Source organism: Falco biarmicus, chromosome 2 (genome assembly GCF_023638135.1).
Source record: "Falco biarmicus isolate bFalBia1 chromosome 2, bFalBia1.pri, whole genome shotgun sequence".
NCBI lineage: Eukaryota > Metazoa > Chordata > Aves > Falconiformes > Falconidae > Falco > Falco biarmicus.
The window spans coordinates 100,232,201-100,259,749 of NC_079289.1; the positions used below are offsets into that span (position 1 = coordinate 100,232,201).

At 38.2% G+C, this 27,549-nt stretch overlaps 1 protein-coding gene across 1 annotated transcript in view; it reads left to right on the top strand.

The window, feature by feature from the left end:
- Window positions 1-4,519: 4,519 nt before the first annotated feature.
- The window catches only part of PRKX (protein kinase cAMP-dependent X-linked catalytic subunit), a 63,144-nt gene continuing 40,114 nt past the window's right edge, over window positions 4,520-27,549 (top strand). Inside the window, exon 1 of the mRNA XM_056328675.1 lies at window positions 4,520-4,987. Coding sequence (XP_056184650.1) covers window positions 4,807-4,987 — 181 coding nt within the window. The 5' untranslated portion in view covers window positions 4,520-4,806. The remainder of the gene's footprint in view (window positions 4,988-27,549) is intronic.

Sequence of the window (27,549 nt, forward strand, 5' to 3'; positions counted from 1 at the left end):
CATCTCATGGGCACAGTAAAAAAGGAGTGTTTGTTAAGTAGGAATGCACAATATGGGAGAATATGTCCTGCAGTTGCCTTTGGTAATTTAAAGAAAAGAGGCTGGAATGAGAATGCCTTTCATGCAATGAAGATTAAAAATGCTGGATATTCCATTTGCTGAGTGACTGCTACAACCAGCATGTTATCCTGGGTATTCAAAATGGGATGTGCTAGTATGAATATACATAACCAATTCTTTGGGGGAAAAGAATGAACAAAAGATGTCTTAGTGCATTGCTGCTCTATTCTGTCTTCCACTTGAAGAAAACATCACCATCTGCTTTTGAAGAGCTTATCCAGCACGCTGGTATTTCCGTGTCTCCTATTAGATAACACAGCATTCCTCCAACATTTTTTTCTAAAAAGGTGGCCACGACTTAATTTTGTGAGGAGAGCAGTTTTGCATATGTGAGATAGGCTTTCAGAATGCTTACCAGAACAAGTTCCTCAGCAAACCTAGGCAAAGCAACATCTTGTTTCTAGATCTCAATCTAGTTTTGGCAGAAGCTAGGCACAAACTTGCTCAGACTGGGCAGAAGTCTAGACACCCTAGTAACAGCATTTCCGTGTTTGAACTGGCTAAGTTGATGCACTTCTGAAGCAAGGCATCCACTCGGCAAAACTCAACAGAATCACAGTTTTGGATATAGGCATCTACATTCTATTCCTGGTGCTTAAAATCTCATTTGGACTCAGCCACTATACACGTAATCATTTAAACACTTCTAAAAAAAACCCACATTAAACATAATCATATTAAAATACAAGTGTGATAGTTGTGTTATGAATGTGTAGATACATTTGCATGATGTGATTGTTCATTATACGAACGGTCTTATTTCCATACTATGAAGGACTGACTTCAGATGGGTGGAACAATTTCCCCCTTCCCTTGTCAATGGCTGGGATTTCTTGCATGAAACGGTGCTTGTTTACTTCACAGAACTTGCCTGATCATGAGCTTCTTTAGCAAAACAAAACAAATGAAAAACACATACCAGTACTAATTATCTTTACTAGTTATTCTTCCTCCTCAGAGCAGTCCCACGTTTTTAGGCACTGTACATAATGTGACAAAAAGAGAAGATACAGAGCTATTTATTAGTAATAACCAACATTGAAGGACTCCTCCATTTCCTCCCTACAGGTCTGAACAGGTCTGTAGCAAACTTGTAGTAGTTTTACTATGACAGTGATGGTAAAGATACTCTTTAACAGGATTTGTAAGGAAAATTATACATTTGCAGGGAAGAAAAAGGCACGCTTTCAGGTAGACAAATGCAAACATGCTCAGACCACAGGAGAGACTCTTGTCTGCAGTCATGGAGACATTTAAATGACCAATTCCTTTCTCAGAGAACCAAAAGACCAAGAGTTAGGTGCTTAAATTCTATTTCATTTGCATGATATGTGTATCACAATGTCCCCATGAAATGACAGAGAAACTCATAGATAGTCTGGTAGAAAGTTTATAATCCTTTCCATTAGTTTAAAATTGTTAACCAAAGGTTTCCTGGGGGTGGGTGGGTGGGGTGGTGGTGGATAAAAACATGCAAACAAAAAGAAAGGAATGGGAGGTAGGTTATTAATTTAGCGCCCAAAGAATCACTGATCTACAGGTGTGGTGGTATGTGTGGCAAAGTCAAGTTTGGCAGCATCGAGTAACCAAACTGACACCTGGGATGCTTTTGGCCCCTCAGAATTCTGAACTTATAAAGGAATACAAGTACAGTGAAAACTTTTTGCAGCTGAAATGGAAGAAAAACAACACCTAAAATCATGAGTATTGAGAAAACTATTTAAACTACTGTTGTCTCTCTTTTTTTCTTTAATAAAACCTCTTTTAGTAAGGCATTCATTATCCCTGGAAAGAATCATCTGTAACAGCTGGTACTTTTAAGGGAAAATGAAAAGAGAGGTAAACCTTGTTGTAACTACTTGCAAGGTAAAGGAATGGAAACATACAGCATCAAACTCTGCTTTAAGCTAAAGGAACCTGGCTTTAGACACCTATTGCATGCATGGGGAAAGTGAAAAAGATTAGAACTATGAACTATTGAGGGCAAGAGAAAGGCTAAGATTATTCAAAAAGTACCTATAACCAAATGTTCACATACTAAGTTAGAATAGTGGCAAAAATGAAAGAGAAAAGGAGAACAGGACTGCAGACTTTCCTACAAAGTGAGGCCAAATCAGCCAACAAACTAAGTTTCATATCCACTATGGCAACCCAGTGGCCAGCTCTATTTCCACATGCAGTTATGAAATTATGAGTTTTGATTCTCAATCTTCCTGTCTTTAGAAAGAATGACATTTGTTTTCCCTGAAATACTGCGAATAATATTCAGTATCTGCAAGATAAATTCTAAGTAGGTTATACAGAGGTGGTAAAGCACACTAATAATATGTTAACATTCTAAATATAAACATTGCAATTATATTGCTACAACTAGTGAATGTTTTGGATGCCAGTCTGGCAAGGTAGGAAGCTAACTTTAATCATAAGAAAAGAGACGCTGCATTGAATGGAGTTAATCCTGTGCTTACAAGCCTTGCTGAATCACAGCCTTTTTGGATGTGTGCTGTCATACAGGCCACCAACTGCTGAAGCATGGCAGTAGGAGGTTTTCTTTAAAGAAAGTTTTACGTTCCTAAATGCAAGTAATTTAATCACTAATGAAGTTTGTAGCATAAATACCAGTTGAAAGTAATCAATACCTTCTGTGAAGTATTTTATGTCCTTTATAAAATCTGAACAGTCAATGATTTCTTAGTTTTTATGAGGGGAAAAAAAAAACTTTTGGGATTCTCCATTGAAAATTATGTTTACAATTAGCTTGTACCTCTTCCTAAAAAACACCTCAATTTGTAATTATTTGCCTAAAAATCAAAGTTATGTTTTTATATACACTGAGATTCCTTCAATGTATGAATGTTACCTTTCGAACTATTAACTTAAAATTTTCTGTTATTGTTAAGAAAGGTTTGTGGCTTTCTCATCTTTTAACCAAACAGGAACTAAATTTACAGCCTGACAGAACATTTCTGATTTGCAGTTTAAGGCATCTTTAAAATATTCCATTCAAGGCACGAATCACAATGATTTTTTTTATACAATGTAGAAAACATAATATAAAAAGGAAATTAAGTAGTAAAGCAAAACAGAAATGCAAAACTTGCATTCCCAAGGGTACACAAATGAAATTAGAAATTTTGTAGCAAAAGTGACATCATCCTCCTTGACTGGTGATTCTTTTCACAGGCTGACAGGAAGCAGAGATGACCTAGCATTTTTCCGAGTTAGTCATAACCCTTCATGTCAACAAGCTAAAAGATAAAAATACATGTTATATACTCTGAGTATCATGACTGTAAATAAGACTATAAGTAACTCTTAAAATTCAGGAAAGATGTACATAAATGTGTAATTCTTATATATAATTTTTTATTACTGTATTTATACTAACTTTTTGTCTACATATGCATAATAATTTCTCATTATTGTTGAACCTACTCCACAATGGAACCAGTAGGCCTTATATTCCCATGTTTTCACAAAAAGGAGGTGCAAGATGCCACGCGTGTAACTTGATTCACACATCAGCTTTACAGATACCCTGTTTGCTGGAGCAGAGGGTAGGAGCTGCGAGCAGCGTAAAACAGGGCCAGAAGAACGCATGGAAAAAATTAGGATTTCCTTCCCCATTTTGACAGGACGCTTCTTAGTGACTTGGCTCACGCACCATTTTCCCCGTCTTTCAGCATAATTGTCAACAGTCTCTTGGCCGCCGTGGAAGGAGCTATATTCGGTACTCGGCCGCTGCCGCAGTAGGTGCCCTCTCAGCGCTGCTGGGTGCAGCTCTGTGCACCCACCGGCCAGCCCCAGGCACCGAAATAACATTTTGCAGGCTCGACCCGAGAACACGGAGGGGCTGTGGCCGTTGCAATATCCACACCTACTTGAAAACAGGGAGTAAAATAACTGGTGAGAAACGTTTTGCAACGTGCGGGCGAGGGACGCTCGCTAACCCTGCAGCAGCCGATTGCTGAAACAGGCGTGCGGCCGGCCGGACGCTCCGCAGAGCTGTCGGTGTGAAGCCAGGTGGGCCAGGAGGCCGTCATCGCCAACTTTCCGTGCGGAGCGGACGGGACCTGTCCCCGTCCCCCGGCAGCCACGGCACCGAGGGAGCGCGGGGGCAGGCGCGGCAGCCGGCAGCTCCCCCCCGCCCCGTTCCCCCCGCAGCCGCGCCGCCTCTCGGGCCGGGCGCGGGGAAGGACGAGCAAAGGGCACCGGCGCTACCAGAACCCCCCGGGCTGCGCCCGCGGCGGGGGGCGAGCTCCGCGCTCCCGCCGTGCGGCGGGGCCGCGCCTTCCCCCGCCCAGCCCGCCAGCCCTCTGCGGGACCGTGCCGCAGCGGCAGGCAGGCAGACCCCGCCCCTCCGCCCCGCGTGTGGCGCCGCGCGGCTCGGCACGGCTCGGCACGGCGCGGCGCGGCTGGGCTCACCCTCGCCATTGTCTGCCTGCGCGGCGCGGCCGTGCCTGCTGCGAGTGGCGGGAGGCGCGGCGGCCGGCCGCGATGCTGAAGGGTTCCGCGCCCCCTCAGAGGCGGCAGCGGGAACGGGATCCAGCCCCCGGGAGCAGCCACCCCGCCTGCTGAAGACTGAAACTTTGCGTCCCCGCCGTTCCCTCTCTTCCCCCTTCCCCTCGCCGGTCCGGCTCGCCCTTCTCCATGTGCTGAGCGGCTGCGGGGCGCCCGCTCGGCCCCATGGACGCCTTCAGCGCCGCCAAGGCCAAAATGGGGGCGAAGAGCGGCGGCGAGGCGGCGGCGGGGCTAGCCGCGCCTCAGCCCGCCGCGCTGGCCCCCAGCCCCGCCGGTGCCGGCGAGCCCGCCGCGCCCGAGCCCGCCGCCTACAAGCTGGAGGACCTGGAGACCCTGGCCACCGTGGGTGAGTGCGGAAGGGGCGAGGCGGCGGGACCGGGGAGGAACAAAGGAGCTGCCCAGGTGACTGCCTGCGGCCGTGCCCGGCGGGAGGAGGTAGTCAGCAGCCGGCTGCCTCCGTCCCTTCCCGGCGCCCTCCTTTTTGGGCGCCTCCGCTGCTTTCTTACCCCTGCCGCGCCCCAGAGCCGCGGCCGCTCGGGCGCTGTGGGCCCGTTCGGAGGCAGCAGGGTTGACCGGCGGCCGTTTAACAGGCGGCAGGTGCCGTTGGGGGCGATTCCGCTCCCCGCTCCCCGACACAGAGGGAACGGCGGCGCTGGGGAGGGGGCTGGCGGGCGGCCTCCGCGGCCGCTGGGCGCCGCAGGGCTGCCTGTGGTGGCGGTAGGCGGCTGAGGAGACGCGCCGCAGCCTTCGCGTAGCTGGGGAGCCGAGCTGTGAGCCGGGGGAGCTGCCGGCATTGTCTGTCCCCGGTGCGGAGCGAGGGCGAGCCCCCGCTGCTGCCGGTGTCGGCGGCCCCGGCTGCGAGATCGCGGCTTTGATCTGCAGCTGAACGAACCTGTAGCCGCGTTTGGCCCGTCTGTGAGACGGGGGCAGCCGCTGGCTGAAGCTGAAAGACCTTTTGGTGTAAAACCTGATGTGTCTGGTTTAACTTCATTTACCTGCATCATGATAGAAGATTCATCATTTAAATGTAGTTGTCGGGCCAGTGAAGAGATCAAACAGGTTAACTGACTACAGCCAAGTACGTTTCAAAATGCCAGCACGCCGTTGCCCTGAATGTAGATGCAAAGATGCTTTGCGTGTGTAGAATTTTTGGTAGAAGGCAAGGTTGTGTCTCACACCTACCACGCTTATTAAAAACTGCCTGTAGTCAGTGGCATTGCAGACTAAATGCATGTATTTAATGAATTGGCATTTCAGACGTCAGTGGTCATGTTCGTTGTGTTCATATCCACCGTATCTGTCTGCGCATTGTATTTGAGCTTACATACATATAGTTACATATATTTCTGCACCTGGTTTGAAGGCTTGTACCTTCAACTATACAGAAATTTTATTCTTTTTTTCTTTATAGGACAGTGAAATAATTTTGGATAGTTTTATTCCAGTAAGTGCTGTAAGTCTTAATTGCCCTTAAGCTTTCCATAGCCAAAAGGGTGCGATTTCAACCCTTTTCTTAGTGAAGTGATAGTTTTAATATGTCTTTAAAAATCGAGTTGGAAAGGCCTGAGAATGTTGTGTCTGGTGAAGACCATGTTATCTTCTCTTGAATTGTGTTGCTTTTTGAGATGATTTTTCCATTTTGAAATACGAACAGGCATTTCATTGAGAAATTGAGATTAATACAAGACTGCTTTAAAGGTTTGTGATGCTTTTTTTCCTCACCAGAAGTGGTTGATCTTTTTGGTTACGTCATGATTAGTTGCTGTGGATACAGTGGACACAGAGGATTATGACTTAAAGTGAAGCGCAGGCTGCAGAAAAATAGTAGTTTTTAAAGAAGTCATATAGTCATGGAAATGTTCCTGAGGCCAATGAAGAAATGTGGAAATGATCGATAGCCAATTTCAAATAGCGTATCTTTTTTAGAGTGTTCTTTAATGTGCTGTTTAGAGGTTAAGCAAGAGGAAAGTTCTTCAAGGCAGAAAGAGAGACTTAAAGTGGGGCTGCTTGATATGAAGACACAGAGAAGGGAATAAAATGTAAAAGGAGCAGACCGCTGCCTATCAGGGCACTGACAGAATACTCAAAGAACAGTCTCCCTTCTCTGTCTTCCCCAGCTTGATATTTTTTCCCCCATTTCTTCTTTTCTCAACTAGCTCTGAGAAGATGACCGTTCTTTGCATCTCTTAGCAGCTGTGGCGTTGGTTGTTTTATAGGGAGAAGGAGGACAAAATGCAAAACTTCAAGGGTATAAAAATGTGCACAGATAAATAGATAAGGCCTTATTAAAGAAACTGAGCTGACTTACTGTAAGTTGGTTTTAAAATAAATGTGTGACATGCCTGTGCACCTCAGCAGAAGGCTGTGGGGAGGGAGAAGATCTAGCTCCTGACCAGGAAGCAGTACAGGGGCCTCAAAGTGATACTGAAACTGAGCACACTTGATGCCTGCCTCTGAGTGGCAGAGTTCATAAAAGATGCAGTGCTCTGCACTAATGTCTGTAGTGCTGCTGCGATCTGAGCTGGCAACGCTTGAGGTTGGGCTGCTCTGTGCGCACCCACTAACATGCTACGTAGCGTTCCTGAGTTAAATGGGCTGCAAGTTAAATCAGTGTAGAATACTGCAGAATAATATGTAGATGTGCAGTTTAGCTTGATAAAACTCATCTATGCTTGGCTTAAACCTTTTTTAATTAAGTTGGTTAAGTACAGTTTAGGTTTCTATCACATGTGCTGAAAGAGTAAATCTAAAATATTTTTATTAGCAGTGGTTTAAGTCAATACTGCCCTGTCCTCCATTTTGATCTCCCTGCACAAATAGATGAGATTAATGTACTGTCATCAATTTCAGTACAGCAAGTTAGGGTTGCATGCAGTTTGATTGCTGTCAAAGAATAAGAATGTCATAAGAATAGCCATTTTTTTCCCTGCTGATGTTCTGGAAAGCTATGTGCTCTATTTGGCATACTTGGAGATGTTTGTGGGGGGGGATGGGGATACCCAGAAATTGCAGGACAGGAAGCTCTGCTGTCTTCTCTACTAGAATGTTGTTGCTTATAAACACCCAGGCTTAGAAGCACTATGTCCTTGAAAACTATCAACTTGGGAAAGTAGCAAAATAAGGAGGAACTCCATGCACTTACAGCTGTTTATGTCTAATATTTACGGTAACAAAATGACGTTGGTGTCTGTAAGATTGTGGTTATCCCTGACTTTAGGCACCTTCTCTTGAAGGATGAAGTAAAGTTCATATAAAAATTAAAAAAAAAATAATAAATGGAAGCAGTACCTGCTTTGACTATAACAACTACTCTTTTAAATAACCTTCACAGTCTAAGAGGATTAAAATCCGTTAACCTGACCACCATAATGCAGGCTGGTTTGCATGTGTTCTCTGATTTCTGTTGGATACTGTGCCTGGTTTAGCAAAGAACTTATCATGAGGGAAGAAGAGCAAAAGGGAGGAACAGCTTAGCATGATGGTTGGGAGGACATTTATCTCCCTCAAACATCCCATGACTCAACCTTTGTTTTCATTTTTGTGGGCCCTTTGGTAAAAGGCATTGGGAGCACAGACTAGAGTGTAGATATGCTTTTGGGGAAAGTGCCCTACTATTTAGTTGATAAAGTGAAGTTGCTGGGTTTGAGAGAGCACAGTAATGGGGTACATACTGATTTCTGGCACTAGGAGAGGTTGAACAGGAAGAATATTTGAGGGTGCTTCCTCAGAGGGTGAAGATGTGGCTTTGCATCTTTGAGATGTATGGTTTTTTAAACATTCCTCTTACATGAAAGGTGAGTGCTCTTGCTCTGGAGCTGTTGAAGGTGCCTGGTTGTCCAATTCTGGTTTTGAATTGATTTTCCCTTTCAAAGGATGCCGAAATACGAGTATTTGCTCAGCATACTCAGAAACTGCTGCACAGACCAGGCTGAAATATTCTGTGAATCTCAGTTGAGTTTACATACTCGGCTGTGCCAAGATTGAGGTAGTTCTGTGCCACACAGAAGCGAGAATTTATATGCCACGACTACTATGTTCATTGAAACCTAACTGCTGAAAGTTCATGGTCCACCAATGCTTATCTGAACCCATATCAAACTTTTTGTAGGTCTGGTCCATGGAAGAGAGAGACTATGAACACTAGCGGCATATTTTCTGAATCATACATGGTTTTGATGAGCATTTAACAAGAGCGACTTTCCAGTAGTCAGACAGGCTGCAGTCAGACACCTGACATATATCCTGTAACAGAGATATTAAATCTTTAATTATGCCATAATAACATAGTAATTTAGGTATACTAGAATAGTAAGTACAAGAAAACCAGAAGGTATTTCTTCACTTTTGGGTAGGTGAAGTTGGGAGAACAAATTTAATGTTCCTAAATGAAATATATGATCATAGGGAAGGGGGAAGGAAGAGAACTCCAGGAGGAGAAAGATGACAAACTTATTCTTGTCTTCTCTCCTGTGAGATGTTTCTTGCCCATTTTTCAAAGTGCAATGAATTCCATAGCAGGCTTTATAAATTTAAATGGAGTTTTGTAAATCTATTCAATTGATTGACATATTTTAATAATATTTTCATGCTAAAAGATTCTTTTCAAACAACTGTTCCCATGAAGTGCTTTATACTAAATAAATGCAGAATAAAAAATTGGGCAAACCAGTATTTTAATTTTTATGAGCATGGGAAAAGTTTAAGAAGTACATGGGAAAAATGAGGTGCAACATATTTTTAAATACTTAATTTCACACACAAATGTGCTAGCCAGATATATTTCTAATGGCATTATATCAGCAGGACTGTAGGTACAGAACTGTAGTACAATGCTCTAAGAAGGAATCTGCTCTTGTATAGGACCTTACAGTACTATTTTTCCTGTGTATAGTCTTAAGTAAAAAATTCTTCACCAGAATAGCTAAGTTGTTCTTTACTAATAAACCACGCTGCTGTTTCTTTGTTGGTTTTTTTTTGTTTGGTTGTGGTTTTTTTTTCTTCCTCATGGGGCTCAAATTAGTTTTGTTTCTTGCCAAGTGCTGTCTTTGGTTTCACTACTGAGGTCCTCACTTACTTTAAATATTGTATTCTAAGGGATGTGTGAGCATTGTTTTCCTGTTTTGTCACCTTTCCTTGATACTGAAGTGATAAGTAGTAATCCATGATTTTACTTGGCCATGTTCTTAAATACCACAAGTTTTGAAAGAAAACATGGTCTGAATGTTGTGACTGTGATGGTGACCTGAATTCACCATTACATTTATACATCTTTGAGACTTTAGGCATAAAGCTAAATGACTTGATTTTTTTTTTTCACTCTGTGTTTCTTGCTTCATTTTCCCCTCCCACAAGATCATACTTGTCCCAAAATAAATCCTTAGTATTGTTATAGCTGATGTTCTAGAGAGAAAATGACCAGGTGTGACTCAACTTTCTTCTCTTGCTTTTCCTGTTATCCGCTGCTGAGGTGAATTTTGGTAGCATAATGTTTATTGTGGAGCAGGCAGCAACAGATCCTTTCCTATGAGGTTCTTGTTCTCATTAGGCTGGAAAAAGATGGATTGAAACAAATATTCTCTTTTATCTTCCAGAAAGGTCAAAAAAGTGAGAGTATATGGAAGAAGTTTTAACATGTGAAAATTGAAAGTTCACATTTCTGCTTTTCTGTCTTCAGTGTTTAAAGTCAGTGTTGAGGTAAATGGCCGGTGTTTGCCTGTAACTTGTTTCTTTTGCCTTAATCTTGGATATTGAGCTGATTGCAGAAAAAAAATGCAGTATTCTTTCTCTGATGTTATGAACTTGACAGTATGTTACGGAGTGAGTTTTGACACTCAAATATACTTCTTGAGGATAAACAATTTAAGTCCTATAAATAGCCCAGAGATGCCCAAAAGCGCCTGTTGCAATGCAAATAATCAAATAATCTGGAACACAACTAGTGCTGATATTTCAGAAATAAGAAGCATGCAAAACTTCTCTCCCACAAAATCAAAAGCACCTAACACCACACCTTCCCACAGCCAAGTTGATACTTACAAAAAACTGATCTTCCAGGTGAAGATACTGTTGAAAAATTCTTCCACCAAGTGTTTTGTGTCAGCCAAACTGAAAAAGTTAGAAAACCTGAAAAGGAATAGAGATTTGAGTTGGGTGTTTGTTTTTTTTTTTTCATTCCCCTTCTTCAAAGGGAAGAAATAAGAACTTAAAATACTCGTGGTTGACAGCATGTAGGCTCTTAGGGCTTGACTCATCTTTTCTGTGTTTAGGTTCCTGAGTTTGCATGTCTGGACTGTTTGCAGTGGACAGGGAGAGCAGCCTTTTGAAGATGGATGTTTTGATATTTTGGCTGTTAAATCATGAAAATGTAGGGAGACATTTAAAGTGCATTTATTCCTAGTTTGGTCCACTTTAAAGGTGATACGCAATATGCGTATCTTAGAAGAAGGAAAAGGGCAGTGGAATTTGTGTCATTTTTGTTTGTTGTGAGAGGTACATGTGTATACAGCAACTAAGAGTGAGATTTTGTGAAGTAAAGATGGGAACTTCACGTTTACCTTGCAAGGGCTTGTCTGAGCCTAAGCTATTGGTAACCAAATTAATTTAGGTTAAACAATAAAATTCCCTTGCTGTTGATACTTCTCAGCATCAACATCTTCAGTATTAGCTTGTACAACTCAGGAGTAGTTTAACATGATGTCTTTACTAGGGAAAGCATCCTCCCGTTTCTGCACAGTGTTAGAGTTTTTTTGGCAGCCTCAAAGATGTTGTTAAGTAAAATTTTGCAGAGTACTGTGTGTTAATGTGCACCTGGGATATTCAGGTGATCAGGAAGCACAGTTCTCAAAATTAGACTGTTTCTGTTTTCCCACAGGAAGACTTATCTTTCAAATGAATGAACAAATGTGTCCTTTTTTTTTAAAAAAAAAAAAAGTTGGGGGGGATGTATATGGTACAACATTGTTTTAACCACTGTTTCCACTTCCTATTAGAGCAGTGGTTCAGTTTTTACTTGAAATTTATGTTCCATAATGACGATGGTGACGATTATTATTCTTTAATATAGAAGGGGGATCAGAGATTTTTGCCTTAGTACAGACTCTTCTTTTCTATAGAGACTATAAATTTAGAGTGCTAAGGAAATTCATCTGGGAGACAGGTGAGTAAATTTTGAAAGTAGTTAACAAAACACATTATATTTGGAAAATGGGTGGAATGTTACAGAATGAGAAAAATACTCAAAAAACGCTTATGTCAGTCTTGTTACTGTATTTCTGTGCATAATTGTAGTCTTGCTTTGTTAATTTTGGTAAAAGAAATGTTCAAATTTTTGCCCCTTTTATTATATTTACCATTTTATTTTGTTTAAATAATATATTTCAAGAATATTGAAATAATTTCAGTTGTGCTAGTAAGACTGTAAGTTGGCAAATTAGACTTCTTTCTTGAGGAGTTTCAGAGGCTGCTGTTAGAAAAGTTGTTACTTCTAGAAGCAGTGCTTTGTTTTCTTCTAAAGGTTGAGAGGTGTAGGGTGTAAAACAGTGTTTCTGTGACCAGTTTTTTTCTTGAACCATTGATACTCTTAAAAAAAATATAAATCCTGAGAATAATACAGATTTATCATTTTGTAAAGCTTTGAACTTGAAGAAAACATCTTGTTCTACTCTGAAGAGCATTCTGAAAATGCTACAATAGTGATCTCATTATGAGAATTAACTTAAGCTTTTAGTTTTGCACAGTTTAAGGGCTACAGTCTTATTGAAATCTAACTTTTGTGGTTTTACAATTCAATTTAAGCAACTTAACTGTTCTATGTAACTAAGTAAGCTCTCACTGAAAGGCCAAAGATGACTGTAGCAGGGAAAATAGTGTTGAAACTGTAAGTTCTAGCATACTAGAAGTATTCAGAATGTGCTCTTCTAGACATGTGTTGTAGAACAGACAATTACAGTTTTCCTTTTTAGACATACCTAAACTAGATTTAAACAGTTCTCACGTCCTTTCAATACAACTGCTAGTTTTATTGCTAAAGTGCTTATGCTTTTGGGTTAATAGAATAAACTTGCCTGAGCTGCTGTGTAATGATCATGCTGAAGGATTTGTATTAGTATCTATACCTATTTTAAGGTAGTTTGAGAATGTTTGCGTTGCAGAATTGCTCTTCAAATGTGTGAATACTCAAATTTTCTTTTGGTGAATTCTGACAGCTGTCCTATCCAGTCTTACATTGTGGTGATCTACGGCATTTGTCATGAAAACTTACCACTCAGCTGCCTTTTCATCCCTGTCCCAGCTTGGAACAGTTGGTAACTGGTCTATTAATTGATTGGCAGTAACTTTTGTGTAAATGTGTTGTCATTTTTTTTCCAGTGAATCAATTGGTCTGCTTCACCTCAGACAAATGGCTAGTGTGTGTGTTTTCTTTCTTTCTTTATAATTGAAACATTAAACTTAATAAAGGAAGCACCGTTTCTATGTGACTAAACTGCATGGTATAACATATTTTCTGTATAATACCAATAGCAATGTAATGTTAGACTTGTCTGTTGGGTTGATCTGGTCAGTGGAACAAACCATTTCCAAAGTCTTGCTTTGATCCTCAACTTTCTTAGTCTATTGAGGCAGCAGGGAAGTCCAACTCAATTTGACCTACATTATATTAAGTAAATCTGAACTGTACCCTTCAGACAATTTGAATACTTTGTGAAGTATCTGGATTTCTAGTCTTGTGACTGTTTGTTGGGGAGTGTTTATTTAAAACCAAAGTAAAAGTAGATTGGTTACATGGTTTTATTTGGTTTGCAATGTGTTTCATAGCCCTTATGTGAACAGGTTATGGTATCTAAAACAGACTTAATTTTTATGTAAAATCATCTTTGTTCTTGTTGCTTTTCTGGATATTCAGTTTGAATATCACCTACAGCTTTCTCTATGGGATTATAATTTTTATATATTTATGCATATATATTTAAATTTATATAAACTCATAAAACAAGTTCTGCAATTCTACAGCTTGATGCAGGAAGAGTGAGAATATGGAAGAGTCTTTGCTCATTTTTTGTCAGCATATATAGGACTTCTTGATTGGCTATTTATTGCACTTAGATCTTTGTTTCTGCAAATGACTCATACAGTATTTACAGTATGTAGCAAATTTTTACTTTTTTTATTTTTTCTCTACCTAGGATATTTTTTTACTTCCTTAAAGGATTGATTCTGAGCTAATTTCTCATGAAAGTTCACGTCTGGTATTTGTTAATTTGATTCTGCCATGCAATTTGCAAGAATTCAGGTGTAATGATTATATTTTGTATTTATTGGAATACTCAAGGCAGAGGAGCTATATAATATAAACTGCTATTAGCAGTTTTAACCTGTGACTTAGCTGTGCATTTGTTTTTCTTATGTACACTTGGCATTGTCTTATGCATACTTTTAAAAAGCACTGAAGTTATCAATGCATACAGTATTCGGCCTGGAAAATGTGACTAAATTCTGACATTGTCTAATATGAAAGGGTAGCATGTGGAAAACCTGCCAGAGGTTTGGCTTTTATTTTTTTCCCCACATGATTCTTACAAAGGAGATAATGGTCTGTTACCAAAATCATGTAAAGTGACTATTTATGGTGCCCGCTATGCGGTATTTTCCATGAGTTTCGGTATGGTTCTTCATTCAAATGTGGTTTCTTACACAGCATTCGTGGCATTTGCTGAAGTGTTGTTCTGTTTGTATTGAGGAATATGGGGACTCTGAGCAATCTGAAATATTTATGGTAATGACACTGCCATTATTGTTGAAGGTGCACAGAGCTGTCTGGGTTAAAGCAAAATATCTAGTTAGTACTGGGGTTTATGCCTCTTGGGTATTGTTCCAGTCAGTAAATTAAATGCTCCAAAATTGTTTAGGTAGATGTTAAGAGAGCTATTGCTTCATAGACTCTTAAAAAACAGGCTAAACTGGGTGTAAGATTTTTACTTTGCTGATCTACTAATTAGGATGCACTGTAATAGCTACATGGATGGCGAATATAAAAAATAAGAGGCTGGGAGCTGCCTGTGTCTATGTGAAACTTCTGGGTGCTATAATAGCAGACTCTTCTAGCTGCCTGCCCCAAAACTGATGACAGACTCCTAGCCTCAGACCTCTTCCTCCCCCAGCTTGGTATTGGCTTCTTACAGCTCTTTGGGTGCAGGAGATGATAGCCTGTACGGTTTTAATTTGCATGGCCTGCTAAAAATAACTTCAGAGTATGCCTTGTAAAATTTTAGTTTGTTTTCAGGATTACTGGGTAACTCCTTTCCTGTCTCTAGAGAATGAACTATGAGGACAGCTGCTGGTCAGTCTGTTTCTAAATTGGGATTCTTGTCCCTTGTTTCATCAAAATGTTTTAGGTTGCATGTTGGCATGCTGAATTTGTGTTCTGAGGCCACCAAACTCTCCCTGACTTTTGTGACTTTCAAAGGCCCGTGAAGACTTCCGCAGTATGTCTTTATTTAACCCACCCAGTTGTCGCACTCAGAAGTAGTGGATATAGAAGTTATACTGAATCAACAACATTGTTCTTTGTCCTTTTTAGTGGCTGACATAGTTCAATCCACATAAAATATATCCAAGTTAGCAACCATAGATGTAGAAATTGCTCATTCATTAATATCTTTGGAAATAATACCATTTGGAATAGAAATTAAAAAATATTTCTAAAAGTTTCCCAGTATTGCAACTTAATTCAGCTTATTCTGTTTAAAAGCTTTCTGCATCTTTTACAGTGAGTAGCAATGATTCCTTGCATCTATTCATGGAAAATTTTCCTTGAATAAAGTTGGTTTCATTACTTTTTTTTTTATTTTCCCCTGCTAGAAAAGGCAGCTGGGAAGAAGCTGTAAGAAAGACAATGTGTCCTACAATACAGAACCATTAGAAGGAAAACAAAAGTATTGAGAAGAGATTGGGAAAAAATCTGAAAAAAAGAACTAACACCAAAGTTAATATAAAATATTTTAAAAGACATGGAAATATAGTTCTTTGGGGGAGGGGAGGGAAGGTGGTGTGTTGTTTTTGTTTTAAGTTAGTTTTTTGGATTTCACTTCTATACATTTCATCCTTCATCAGCTGAGAAGCAGAAACTAGTTGGGGCACATCCATTCTTGATGCAGTAAAGCTTATGAAAGCTATCCTTTTTAACTGTTTTAGAACAAATGGTAGTTTATTAATGTCTAAGTGAAGAGAGTTTCTGGAATTCTCTCAGCTCTTTATCTGCGACACTTGACTTAGTGTAAGCTAAAAGATTTATTTTGTTGGCAGCAGAGATGATTTTTTGCTGCCTTTGTTGTTAGGCCTGCATTTTTTCAGTGCTCTTACTGCACTGTTGGTTGTGGGTTAGGCAGAGTACAGCCTTGTTGTCTTGGTTTGAGGGACTTCTGGAAAAACAATGCTCTGGAAGTCTGTGATAGGACAGTTTGAGTGGGCCATGCATTTTGTGAAGTAACAGTATTTGACATCTGAAATCTAACAGATATTTGGGAATTATGCCTTTCCTTCCACCACCACCACCACCACCCACCCCAACAAAAAAAAAATAATAATTGTGCATGATTTAATTTTGTGAGCAGAAGTTAAGCATAAGATGTAGCTAGAGTGTAATTGCATAAATATTCAACCTATTTGATATCAGAGGCAGATTGAGAAATAGAATCTCAAAATCCTGTTTAGCAAATATTTTTAATATTTTTTTAACATGATGTATGAATTGTACTATACTGCAGCTGGTGTTACTTGTCAGTGACTTCTTGATCTGTTGAGGTGAGGTTGCAATACATGCTAGGAGTAAATAGAGAAGCAACATTGTGTACTGGGAAATGCAGGAGACAGCTGGCTTTATGTCTAATTAGCCAGTCCCTCTTGTTTTTTTCTGATGCATCTGCAGGTAAACCCATATAACTTAAAACTAAAGCAGGAGTTGGTTGCATAGTTACTGATTTCATAGCTTAGAGTCTGCCAGTTTTACATTGCTTTTCAGAGTTTCCTAGGAGTGTACTTTCGTGATAAAAGCCTGCAATATAAATAGTTTTGTCTTTGAATCTTGATCTTAAATGTTTAATTGCAAGTGAAATTCTTTGACACTGTGTATTTGCAGACAAGGGTTCACACTGCTGTGTTAATTTTAAATATTCTTTTTGAGTTTTACTGACTTTTTGCATGGTGGCTATTTGTATTTTAATAAAGAAGGTTCTTAGTGAAATGGCGACCGCCAAAGTGGATAAATAGTCAGAGAAGGCTGGCAGACGGTAACAGAGATGAATGCACAGGTGAGGCTATATCTTTGGTTCAGAATGTTGGAATTCCTACTAAAAAATGATGCTGGAAAAACAGAGTAGGATAAGGGGACTTAACGCTCTTTTGAGACACTCTTCTGCTTTGTATAGGTAGGTTTGTGATTTGTATTTCCTTGATACTACTTCTTTTCAGAGCAAAACAAATAGAGCAGAGTGTATGTCTAGCTAGGAACTTGGTTGGATATTCTAAATGATGACGTGTAAAGAAACAAATGTTACTAGTGCTTGGTTTGGTAGGTTTATCTGAACTTGTCAGTGTTGCTAGCTAATACTGAGTTTGCAATGTCAGCAACTTTATGTGGAAATAAGCCAGCTATGGATTCACTGATACCCTAAAGTTAGACACTCTTGCATGAAATATTGCCAGTTTATCTTCTGTAATAAAACACTTCAGTAAGCCTTTTTCTAATCGTCACATGTTTTGGCATCAAAAATATTTGTAGGAGGAAAAAAATTCTGCTGGCGATTGGATGTAACGGCTAGGGAGAGATTCAGAACTCCAGAGACTCACAGACTAGTTGTGATTTCTACCCTAATGGGCTTTCATTTTAGATAGAGATGTTAGGAGCTGCATTGTTGGAGAACAAACACAACTTTGTTGCTTGGCCTCCCTTGGTTCTCTGAAATGTGATTCTCGATATAAAATTAAACAGTGAATGTAGTAATAGAGGAAAAAACCACACCCCAAGCTACCTAGAATTGCTAGGACATTTGGGGGAGGGGGAAGGCAGAGAGAAGGCAGAGAGAAGGAAAGGAGCCGTATTCTTTGATCACTTTGCTTTGGAGATCCTTCCATAGCATAGTTGATTTAGTTTCAGAAGCAAGACAAATCCTTTTATTTATTTATTTTTTTTTTTTGGTGTGAACTATTGAATAATTTACCATAAAGTACAGTCATCCCTAAAGAGTTTTGCATGTCTTACACAGACCTCATTTTAAAGACAGGAACTCAGTAAACCTGACTAAAAAAGGCAGTACAGTGCATACTGGTGCTTAGGGAATCTTCAAACATGGATGGTACTTAACTGGTGTACTGGCAAATCCTATGAAGGATAACAATTTTTACATCAAGAAGTAAGATACTTGTATTGGCCATCGGCACAGTTTTCTTCTGGTACCATGCTCTTTTGCTGAGGACTTCCTACTAACATGGCATATTTTCATCTGTCAGTTTCCTATAGTTGCGATAGCATCATCTCCTCAGAGTGTTTGAGACACTGACGTTAATGCCATTAATGCACTCTGTCTCACTACCTGGTTTAAATGATTTGAAGAAAGCCTATATGTAAAATTTTATTCCTTAACAATATTTTTAGATGAAATGTGAAACTGCATTCACAAATGTGAACGGTGCCAATGGCCAATACAAATATCTTACTTCTTGATGTAAAAATTGTTATCCTTAATAGGATTTGCCAGTACACCAGTTAAGTACCATCCATGTTTGAAGATTCCCTAATATATTATAGGTATATTTTAGATAGTGCTCTTCTAGTTTCCTTTTCCATCAGTGATGTAGTAGGATCTCTTATATATGAAATAATAATTTCATCAGTTCTTGTCCTGTCTTCTGAGACTTCTTCCTAGGAAACATACAAGTATCTGAAACAAATTCCAGTTCACTTCATAGAACAGTAAATATCTAATATGCCCAGTAATTTCTCTTGTTTGGCATGTTTCATCTCCCTTCAGGGCAGAAGCATGCCTTTTATCTTGGCTGCTGAAAACTTAACATGCTTCACCTTCTGTAAAAGGTATTAATGGATTATAAACTAGTAACTATCAGATACCAGTAGCTTTCAGTTGCAGCTGATTTGGGTTATATATGAACCAATGACCTGGCCCAGACAGATTGGTTTTGTGTTCATTTCTGATCCTTGTATCTGGCCCTACCTTCACATTCTAGTACATTTGTGCTTGTGCACTCTTTTTTTTTTTTTAAGAGCAAGTCCTGAAATGCTTATTCTTAAAAAATGAATAATTTAAAATACATTTCTATTGAAAGATGTGCTATGTCAACTATAATAGCAAGTGAACCAAGCAACGATATGCTACGGGTTTGGAGAAACATAGTCTACAAGGACATGTCAAGTACTCTTGGCGTGTAAGCTATAGCTCATTAATTCAATTAACTCTAATGTATTTATCAAAGTGGTGTTGGATTTTCTACTTATTACTCTCTTTACTGCAGACTGATCCTGTTCTTAAATATATCAGACTAAGTTCAGATAATTAATTCTGAGATTTTATAGGGTGAGAGAACAGGAGACAGTAGAAGTAGCTATGGCAGTAAACAACCTGTGTTGGGTAAATAGGTGTATGTCTATATGTATTATGTACTCATATATCTACGTTTAAGAGTATATGTTGCTGAGAAATTTAACATATGATGAAGATATACATTAGGATAGCAGAGTGAAGTAACTGAAAATCTAAAAGAAAATACGGCTTCTTAGAAGAGTACTTGGTTTTTCAAGATTTGAAATACTAATTACTAACTGCTTTCAGTGACTGGAAAGTGAGAACACTGGGGACGAAAAGGGCTCTGTATACCTGACTAGCTCATAACTCTTAACTGTGATATGGTGGCTTGGAAATTGTTTTTCTGTTCATAAGATCTATCTATCTAATAGTCTTCACTGTTATTACTACTATATAATATGTTTGATACTCTTTATGACCATACAGAGCATTATGAATTAAAATCAGGGAAATAACTCCGCATGGCCTGTCAAATAGAGCAGTTGATAAATCTTTTAATGCTGAGAATTGGTTTCTGTACATTATTCTATATACACTATATTTAGAAGTTAAACTCTTGTGTCAGGCTAGAGGTTTGTGAGGAATAGTGTAACCAAATAACACTAATTGTGGACGGACTCAAGGTTCTGATCTCCCAGTGCTTTTGACTGTGGCAGATAACTGAGAGGAGGGTTTGGGGTTTTTTGTTTTCTTTTGAATCTTTGTTTTCCATTTGAGACATTCTTTACATTAGGCAATCTGTTTATGATGGAGAGCTATTTTGAGTCCATGTGTATTGAGTCAGTGTATTGTCCAAACACTTGTCTTCAATTGACTTTTCTTGTGTACACAGCTTAAGTGATTTGCCACTGTACTACTTTGAGCTTAGTTACCATGAGGTTACTGGGTGAATCCAATGAATTGTTAGGCTGAGATCCTGCAATTTTAGGTGAGTCTTGAATACTGGATCATTTGTAAGGATGAGATTTTATCAGCCTAAACTCAGTACATATGAAGAGTTACATGGTCTTTCCAATGCATTTTAAAACTGAACTAAAATTTGTTTGACAGTGTTTTAAGGGCTTTCAGATTTTATGGCAAGTTCTCAGGTCTTATGGAAAGATTTGTGTAGGGTATGTGCTCATGTATATGCCTACTGTTTTCCTTCTTCCAGATTTATGTGGATTTTTGTCTATGGTATTGTCCGAATCCTAAAATATGAGGATGAGATTATTTTTTAATTTATTTTTTTTTCAATGGAGCCAATCCAGGAATTGACAGATAATATTTAAGAACGGCCTACTCATAAGCAATGCAGAAATCATAAATTTCAACACAATTACCATTAGAAATTACACTGAGATCTGTATTTTGAAAGATAATACACAATTTACTGATATACAAAATACACACAACATACTGTGCCAGTAATGGGACTTAGTATTTTACAATACAGGTTTAGATATTCTTAGATTTAAGCCTTCTCACACTACACATACTGTTTTATATTGGGCAAGTTGGCCATTCTGTAAAACTAGCTATCAAATATTATAAAATTAGTCTGAAATCACTTACCTGCATTTTGATATAAATATTCCAAGAAGTAACCAGCTTTGCTTTTCTCCAGTGTTTATGTTAGCTTGGAAAATTAGGAGTGAATATTGCAGCTTGTGTAAATTGAGTGTAATTTGAGGTAAGCTGAAAAATAAATAAATGCTCACCTGTCCAAAGAAAGCATTCTCTTAGGAATCTTGAAAACCTTGACCTATGTGTGATTGAAGTATATGTACTGTAGAACATTTTATTTCCCTGTGTCATTGATGTTTAATTTTGAACCTTATCCTTCTCTTTGCTCTTCATGCGACTGTATGAAGAATTCTCAGTTTCATATTGTGATTCATGAATAATTTCAAATCTGATCAGCAGCTAATGTTGCAAATGAGATTTATTTCCATAGCTTTGTGTGTCAATCTTGCTTTTGGATGGGGAAGAATTTACTGTTTAGGGGTTTCACCTATATCCTTGCCTGTTAGTGAGATATTGCATCTTTCCACCTGTGTTTTCATATGTATGAAATTAGCAACCTGTATTTAATGCAAGTGGTGTTAAAATAAATATTGTACTGTAGATGATATTATGCTTACAGTAAAAAAATAAAAATGTACAGAAACAATGCCCAGCACAAAAATGCCATTTGGTATCAGCCAAAAAAATCTACCCTTGCTGTTGCAAAATTAATCATATTGTTATGGTATATGCCATAGTCTCTGAAACTTACTTTAGTATTGACTGTAGCAACCCATTCACCTCTTGATTTCCATTTTCTTGTACAGTTTGTTTCTTCAGAGTCACTTGGAAGATCAAGGTTGTTTCATGAAAAGAATTTATTTGTGGGTTGTTTGGGTATACTCTCACAAATTCTCAAATGTTGTCATCCTGGTTCACTGTTGTCCATTTAAATATTTGTCAGTTATGTACAATGTTCTGTTTACAGTCTTATTTATTGGCTTGGATGGGTTTCTTGGGTATTTTACTCAGAGGTATAATAACGGAGACAGACTGGATCCCAGTTTGGAGATGGAAGGGAAAGGAAAGTATGTGTATAAAACTAAGAAGGGCAATTGGCTTCTAATTGTGGAAACTTGGTAGAATGGCTTTTCTTTCCTATTTTGAAACTGCATAGTAAAAACAGAAGAAGTAGCTAATCTATCTGTTCTGTGTTTCAGTCCCATAATAGGCTGAACAGAAGTTAGAAAACAGAGCAGAATTTTAATTGAGCTTATTTTTTTGCATTATAGAGAAAAAAAATGTCATGGTCTACACAATCCTGAATAGCGTGAAAAATTTAAAGACCACAATCCTTCTTCTGCCAGAGTATTGAACTGTTTACATTAAACATAACTACTAAATTATCATTGGTATGTCTTCAGTAACATTAGGTATTAATACAAAGAATATTTTCAATCTTCTACAAGTAATTTAATTTCTGGGCACAATAAAGATTTTATTCTGAAATGTTTAATATTTTAGAATGGTATTTGAAGACTGGGATTTTAAATCTTAATGTTTGTGTTAGTGTATTTATTCCAGTTCCATATCAGATATAACTTTATTTGGATATTCTAGACTTAGTTCTTCTTTCTTGCATAATAGTTCTTTATGGGGAGAATGTTATGCCTATTCTAGTGCCAAAAACCAATGATTTCATCAACTTACCTTGGACAGTGTTATACTGTTTTGTGTGTGATATAGTATGGGAGAATTTGGAAAGGTAATGAGCACATGAGGTAAACTGCAGATATGTAGTGTGCCTTTACTCTGTCGTCTCTTAGGAATATCAATTGATACTGTCTTATGAATATAAACAAAGCCTTCCCTTTGAGGAATACTTTGTTCAAGTCATACATTCTCAGTGTATTAACCCTTAACCAAAAATAAGCCCATTTGCAGTACTTGTTCCAGATTGAAATAGTGTTTTAGGAGAAGATTCTTAGTGGCTTGTAGCTTGATTTTGCTTTGTAAAACTTGATTTCCAGAAGAGAGAATACAGGGTCTCAGTGGCCCAGTACAGTGTTTATGGCTTATAGATGCAAAGGAATTATTTGAGCCTTTCAGAAAGGTGTTAATTTTGCTGTGGTTACTCCACTAAGTCCATTGTACATATTATAATAAAATATCTAGTACTTGGTACAACCCATTCAAAACAAAGATCAAACTAAATAAAATTTTCAGAAAAGGGCTTAGTTTTATCAGAAATCATTTTTTCTGCATAACCACTGGAATGCAGGGTAAACATAACAATAGTTTTAAGTACCTTCTAAGACTCTTGTTCTGTCTGAACTCAAATAACATATGTAAAATAACATTATATGAGTAAGTGCGGGCTTGAAAATTGGGTGTAGTTTGAGCTGTGATTATTTGTAAAAAATATATCATTTCTTGGGTGTAATGTCTGTGTATTAACTATACCAGTATTTTAAAAAATGCTGGATGAGTGAGCTGACTTAATAGCATGTTTGTGATATTGTGCTAGTAAGTTTTATTTGGGTCACGGTGTTGAAGACTTTAAGTTGTATAGGTTGCATTTGGCATAGTTTGGTGACATGTAAGAATTTAGTGATTTGTTAATTCTTTTTTTAAACCTCACAAATGTATACTTCCTTATACAAATTAGCATCTTCTGTGTCAATAATTCCCATGTAATGAAACCTCACATGCACTTATCAGACCATATAACTTAAAGGTTAGTTTCTTCTGTACACCTAGTCATTTACGCTGCATATTAAACTCACATGTGTAGAATCACTTTATAATCAGCAGAGGGAAATAGGTACTTCTGGGTTCATAAATTGGATGTGTAAAACTGCTCAATTGAGTATAAAAGTGCTTTTTTCCCCTCTGTTGACTTGGAAAGGATTCCACCTGGCTGGTCCAAAGGTAAGCTCTATAGTAAGTGAGGAAGTTCCAAGTCAAGGTCTCTGGGGGAGACTATTGGTTGTTTGCCTGAAAGATCATGAAATTCTGTCTCTTAGCTTGTGTTTGGGGTACAAACAAGCTGATCGGTTACTGTTGGGCTGCAACTTTACTACTTCCATTTTTTTGCATTGTGAAAAGACTTTTTGTAAGTTCCCACCATAAATTGCAGGAGGCCAGGAACAATGGCAGCCTTTCAGGGCATACATTTATATTGTTTCTTTTAATGTCCAGCCATAATGTCCTCTATGGTAATCTTTTGAACAAGAAGAACTGCAGTTCGTAATTTTTCAGAATCACCAGTCTTAAGGTTTGAAGGTATAACGTGAAGAACAAACTTCTGATGCTTTGAGACCTTTTACTACTACTCAGTGGACAGTCTTTGTCTTCAAACTGTGAATGTCCAGAGGTTGTATTTTCTCTTTGTCCTGAGTTAGCTCTAGGTCAGTGAAATTTTTAAAAATAGAAGTCAAAATTGAGACTGAAAAAAAGGTAGAAAAGTCTGGATAGGTAGGTATTGGCTGCCACTGAACTTTTAATTTCATTGCTAATTTGATAGAATTTGCTTTCTGAATATTAGTGTATATGAATTTAAACTTCGCTGGTCTAGCTAAATCTCAATTTTTCTGGTGTATATATGTGTAAATATGCAAGTCTGTTTCCAGACTAGGACCTTCTGTGCCTAATTCTGTGGTAACACACAAAATAGCAGGGAATAGGTAATCTTGAACAATTTTCTAATGGTTTCCTATTTAGCTATTTCCTGAACCATACAAGAGAACTAAAATGTGCTGAGTGCATTTAATTTAAGTCAGAGTCTATGATCTGTCTTCATCCAGGGTCTCTTCAGCAGAATTTGCCGTTCAATCTTACACTTTAAAAGCATCGCAGAAATACCATACTAAATAGTGAATAAATAATCTGTTTCAAAAGTATTGAAAAATACAGGGGGTTTGCACTATGTGAAATGTCTGCCTCGATTTGTTTTTTCTTTTAGCACTACTTCAGATGAAGATGGAAGTAATTGAAAAGAATGTATTATAAGAGGTGCCAGTCCCTCAAAGGCTTCTGTCCAGCACTGGTGAAGGAGGAAATTGGTCAAGTACAAACAATGTGGCTTTTATTACATTCATTCAGTAATAATAAACCTTTGTACTTTAACAAGATTTTTTTGTTTGCTTTTTAAAAGGACATAGTCAAGGATATTAAGCCTCATACTTTCTTTGCCTTAATATGGAACTGACTTACATCAAGTAGTTCTTTTGGAGAAAACAAAGGAAGAATCTGCAAGATCTGAGTTTCAGGACAGCCAAAAATATGCTGATTATGTAAAAATCCTAGAAGTGTGTAGAAGCACATATTTCTGGGTTGAAAGTGGCTAATCAGGTATTACATACCTGTTAAGTACCCCTGGTTAGCCTCATGTAGTTCAGATGGGGCTGCAGGTACTTCTGGTCTTTTATCAGACTCCATGTGACTGACTTCTGTGGAACAAAGTGACTTTTCAAATCCTTTGTGGATTATTGCACTTGTGTTTGTTTCTAAGTCATCAAAATACTGTATTTATTTCCTTTTCTTAGATGAGAATGTGACTTTTGGGCACAGCTGTATTTTGTAGTTGTTTGGCTGGTCAACTTTATTTGAAGGTTTTCTCTTTTCTTCCGGTATAATTGTAAGCTTTGTCCATACAGTAGTTTCACAGCATCATACGGGAGCTAATGTGTTCAGTTGTAGCAACTGACAGAGAAAAAGCTACCGCAACAATCTATTAAGTACCTGAACTGTGGTGTATCTTCTACATAGGTGCTGTTTTAAACTTTTAAGACCTTAATGACTGTTTCCTTTAGTTGAAGTTACTTGAAAAGGTTTTAAGTCTGTCCTTGGCTTTGTGACATTGCAAAATTTTTTATTTTTGTGTGTGTGTGTGGAAACCCAAACAAAGTATCTCCACGCTGAATATGAATTAAACAACTAGCCAAATAAGTTTTGTAAATGCTTCCTGTAAACAGGGAAACTGAAAGTGAAGACAGAAGTGCTAACAAACGGTGAGAGAGAAAGCTTTACTGGCTTGGCTAAAGATTTGATTGTGGGAATTAAACTTGGCAACAGAGCTGGTTTTCCCAATTTAGTATATCCCTGCATAGGTTTCACTCACCATCATTCTTCTTGCTTCCATTGGGAAGGGGGAAAAAAAAATAAAAAATCACTGTGAAGCACTTCTAGTTCATGACCAGAACAGTATAAGTAAAAAATGGTGTATTAATGACTTACTGGAATTGATTCTTTATGTGTTATTACACATACACATATACATGTGTATATATGTATTATGTATTACTTAATGTAAACTACAAGTTACTCATATTCATAGAACATTAGAGGCCAGTCCCTTTTGGATTAGACTGCTTCTGGGACATGTAGCTCAAAATTTTGAATGTGGTACTAATGCCAACACCAGAAGCAGGAGCCACATATTCACAACAGCAGACTCAACATTAAAGAGTATCTGAAGAGAGATCAGGATTTGTCATTTTGGGTTGTAATATAAAATGTTTCTGTCATAGCATTTTTTTAATTTATTTTTATTTTTTTACAATCAGAAGGAATCTTGTAGTTCTAAAATCTGGCATTTGATGATACCTATAATAATAATAAACTCTTTTTGGTTTTCCTTCTTTGTCTGGTTACTGTGTGATGCATTCATGTATTTTTGTTTGTGGTAAGTGCAAGTGTAACACACTCATTGAAAAAATAGTAACATGTAGCCTAAATGTTGGTCAATTTGTTTTTGGGTTAATGTTAAGGAGGTTATTTCAACACTTAAAGAAAAAAAGAATTAAAGCAATTATAAAAGATTAACTTTGAGCACAAATTGATTTAGATGGGAATTTTGAGCACCAGTTAAATGACAGGAGGTGGCTAGATATTGGCTTTTGTATGCCTAGCTTTCATTGTTAGGGTGAATTTTTTGGAAAAAAAGAACAACACAAAATAAATCCTGGTCTTTAATATTTGCATACCAAGAAGCTCTCACTTACTGTGCTTATTTTAATGGCTCTGTACCTGAAAGAAGCAATTCAGTGAATAGGATTTGGATGATGTTTTAGAACTTTAAAAAGTCCAAAGATGGCCTATCTTGCTAGTATACTTTCTAGTTTACAGATTCTTTTCCAACTTTTAAGAAGTGACACTTTTTGATCATGCTTTATTTACCTGAAATTCTTATCAGGTGAAATAGATAATTTAATGCTTTCTAGTGTTTTAACTTGAAATGAGTTGCTAGCCAGACAGGTACTCGAGCTTTAGCTTAACCATGCTTGTCTTTTAAAATGTGATAGACCAGGGTTTTTTTCAGATCTGGTCAATACACACTTCTGTCAGGGGGTTGTGTGTCATTTAAAATATGTTGTTCCAACAAGCCTCCTAAATTTAGTTCAGCAAAAGCAGTGTAGAGCTTACTTTCTAGTTGACAGAGGAGAACATCTTAAAAAGGTTTCTATTTGAACTGGTTTTATTTTAAAAAAAAGCAGTTTTGCAGGTGAGGCCTATCAACACTTCATGTGCACTGTTTAGATAGGTAAAAGTAGGAGCAGTAATGACTTTGCAATGTTCTCTTTTCTGCAATGTCCTCTTTTCAGTATAGAGGAAAAGCTTTTCATCCACTCATCTGTTCATAGTATTGGTATCAGTGTCACTAATAATGTGTAATAGAAGGCATAGAAAGAGTTAAAAAAATTGAAGAATCAAGTGGGGAAATACCAGTTTCATGAGAGTAGTTCTGAAGGTTGTGGATGTTAAGGTTTTGTGAAGCAACACTGACGTGCACTTAGAAGTTCAGTGTTCTAAGAGCTGTTCAGAAATG